The sequence below is a fragment of the Alosa alosa genome, chromosome 3, assembly GCF_017589495.1.
Source record: "Alosa alosa isolate M-15738 ecotype Scorff River chromosome 3, AALO_Geno_1.1, whole genome shotgun sequence".
In the NCBI taxonomy this organism is placed as follows: Eukaryota; Metazoa; Chordata; class Actinopteri; order Clupeiformes; family Clupeidae; genus Alosa; species Alosa alosa.
The window spans coordinates 16,096,165-16,099,471 of NC_063191.1; the positions used below are offsets into that span (position 1 = coordinate 16,096,165).

General features: G+C 41.2%; 1 protein-coding gene across 1 annotated transcript; it reads right to left on the reverse strand.

Moving 5' to 3' along the window:
* Nucleotides 1-820: 820 nt before the first annotated feature.
* LOC125291618 (zinc finger protein 708-like) lies at nt 821-2,068 on the reverse strand. The gene has a single exon (XM_048238442.1). The coding sequence runs from the start codon at nt 2,051-2,053 to the stop codon at nt 821-823; it is 1,233 nt and encodes a 410-aa protein (XP_048094399.1). The 5' UTR covers nt 2,054-2,068.
* Nucleotides 2,069-3,307: the final 1,239 nt, after the last annotated feature.

A 3,307-nucleotide genomic window follows, 5' to 3' on the forward strand; every position in this document is an offset into this window, starting at 1 on the left:
GATGTGCTGCTTTACAGCAGACGAAAGAACCTTACCTCCAGGCAAATGCAGCTAGCACTGCTAGTTCCAGAAGTTCCTGGCTGTTCATCGACATCATTTGGCAAGGTAAATATCGACGGAATTGCGTTTTTCACAAGCGCGGGTCTCTTCACTCCTAAGGGGTTGGGTTCGAAGTCTTCTGCCTTAAAAATGTAGACTGCACACCGTCAGATGTTTTAGTGCTTCAATGGCTGTGTCCTCTCCGAACTTCGGGTTATTGATAGCCCGTAGCCACTTTTTGCACAACTCCAACTCTTTGGGTAATCTATGAAAATGTACTCTGTGTATTTTCCTTGTGCTGGCTGAACATCCCGGTACGATGCAAGTGCACACCATTTCGAAACGAGGAGTAATTCACGAATGAGTTCGCAAACTAACTCTTCACTAGAAATTGTGTGAAATGATTTCCAGGTAGCGTAGAGTGGAGCTCAACGCTCGAGCCTTGGTTGACAGATTATGGGCGGAGTTGAACAATTGAGTTCGACAGTGGGAGTGGCCTGCGGAGCTGACCATTGCAATGCACTATGGGGATTGTCTGCAATCCACAAGCACTAAAAAGCCATTATCTGCCTTTTCTCGGTTAAGAAGGCACCAAATTAGAAATGTATGCTACTATTCTACTACATATATGACCCACTTTCAATACATATTCATGTCTCCACTGGTGGAATGTCCCTTTAAGTTGTGAGGGTCTTCCACAAAAAGTCATTCCACACTGGGCACATTAATGCGGGTTTTGCCAGTATGTGTAAGCATGTGGCATTTAAGATATCTGGATAACTTAAACACTTTTCCACACTGGGTACCACACTGGTTTCTGTAGAGTATGTGTTAGCATATGGGATTTAAGATTTGAAACTTGTGAAAAACTTCTTCCACACTGGGCACATTTATGAGGCTTCTCTCCAGTGTGTATTAGCATGTGCTGTTTAAGTTGTGAGGATCTTGTCAATTCTTTTCCACACTGGGCACATTTATGAGGTTTCTGTAGAGTATGTGTTAGCATATGGGATTTAAGATTTGAAACTTGTGAAAAACTTCTTCCACACTGGGCACATTTATGAGGCTTCTCTCCAGTGTGTGTACACATGTGATGTTTAAGTTTTGAAGGTATTTTAAATGCTTTTCCACACTGGGCACATTTATGAGGCTTCTCTCCAGTGTGTATTAGCATGTGCTGTTTAAGTTGTGAGGATCTTGTCAATTCTTTTCCACACTGGGCACATTTATGAGGTTTCTGTAGAGTATGTGTTAGCATATGGGATTTAAGATTTGAAACTTGTGAAAAACTTCTCCCACACTGGGCACATTTATGAGGCTTATCTCCAGTGTGTGTTAGCATGTGGGTTTTAAGAGTTGAAAGAAGTGAGAAACCTTTTCCACACTGGGCACATTTATGAGGCTTCTCTCCAGTGTGTGTACACATGTGACGTTTAAGTTGTGAGGATCTTGAAAAGGCTTTTCCACACTGGGCACATTTATGAGGTTTCTGTAGAGTATGTGTTAGCATATGGGATTTAAGATTTGAAACTTGTGAAAAACTTCTCCCACACTGGGCACATTTATGAGGCTTCTCTCCAGTGTGTGTTAGCATGTGGGTTTTAAGAGTTGAAAGAAGTGTGAAACCTTTTCCACACTGGGCACATTTATGAGGCTTATCTCCAGTGTGTGTACACATGTGGGTTTTAAGAGTTGAAAGAAGTGAGAAACTTCTCCCACACTGGGCACATTTATGAGGCTTATCTCCAGTGTGTGTTAGCATGTGGGTTTTAAGAGTTGAAAGAAGTGAGAAACCTTTTCCACACTGGGCACATTTATGAGGCTTCTCACCAGTGTGTGTATACATGTGACGTTTAAGTTGTGAAGGTCTTTTAAATGCTTTTCCACACTGGGCACATTTATGAGGCTTCTCTCCAGTGTGTATTAGCATGTGCTGTTTAAGTTCTGAGGATCTTGTCAATTCTTTTCCACACTGGGCACATTTATGAGGTTTCTGTAGAGTATGTGTTAGCATATGGGATTTAAGATTTGAAACTTGTGAAAACTTCTTCCACACTGGGCACATTTATGAGGCTTCTCTCCAGTGTGTGTACACATGTGACGTTTAAGTTTTGAAGGTATTTTAAATGCTTTTCCACACTGGGCACATTTATGAGGCTTCTCTCCAGTGTGTATTAGCATGTGCTGTTTAAGTTCTGAGGATCTTGTCAATTCTTTTCCACACTGGGCACATTTATGAGGTTTCTGTAGAGTATGTGTTAGCATATGGGATTTAAGATTTGAAACTTGTGAAAAACTTCTTCCACACTGGGCACATTTATGAGGCTTCTCTCCAGTGTGTGTACACATGTGACGTTTAAGTTTTGAAGGTATTTTAAATGCTTTTCCACACTGGGCACATTTATGAGGCTTCTCTCCAGTGTGTATTAGCATGTGCTGTTTAAGTTGTGAGGATCTTGTCAATTCTTTTCCACACTGGGCACATTTATGAAGTTTCTGTAGAGTATGTGTTAGCATATGGGATTTAAGATTTGAAACTTGTGAAAAACTTCTCCCACACTGGGCACATTTATGAGGCTTCTCTCCAGTGTGTGTTAGCATGTGGGTTTTAAGAGTTGAACGAAGTGTGAAATCTTTTCCACACTGGGCACATTTATGAGGCTTTTCTCCAGTGTGTGAACACATGTGGGTTTTAAGAGTTGAAAGAAGTGAGAAACTTCTCCCACACTGGGCACATTTATGAGGCTTATCTCCAGTGTGTGTTAGCATGTGGGTTTTAAGAGTTGAAAGAAGTGAGAAACCTTTTCCACACTGGGCACATTTATGAGGCTTCTCTCCAGTGTGTGTACACATGTGACGTTTAAGTTGTGAAGGTCTTTTAAATGCTTTTTCACACTGGGCACATTTATGAGGCTTCTCTCCAGTGTGTATTAGCATGTGCTGTTTAAGTTCTGAGGATCTTGTCAATTCTTTTCCACACTGGGCACATTTATGAGGTTTCTGTAGAGTATGTGTTAGCATATGGGATTTAAGATTTGAAACTTGTGAAAAACCTCTCCCACACTGGACACATTTATGAGGCTTCTCTCCAGTGTGTGTTAGCATGTGACGTTTAAGTTGTGAAGGTTTTTTAAATGCTTTTCCACACTGGGCACATTTATGAGGCTTCTCTCCAGTGTGTATTAGCATGTGCTGTTTAAGTTGTGAGGATCTTGTCAATTCTTTTCCACACTGGGCACATTTATGAGATTTCTGTAGAGTATGTGTT

Coding starts and splice junctions, on each gene's coding strand:
- LOC125291618 (XM_048238442.1), bottom strand. CDS start 2,053: ATGCTAACACATACTCTACAGAAACCTCATAAATGTGCCCAGTGTGGA.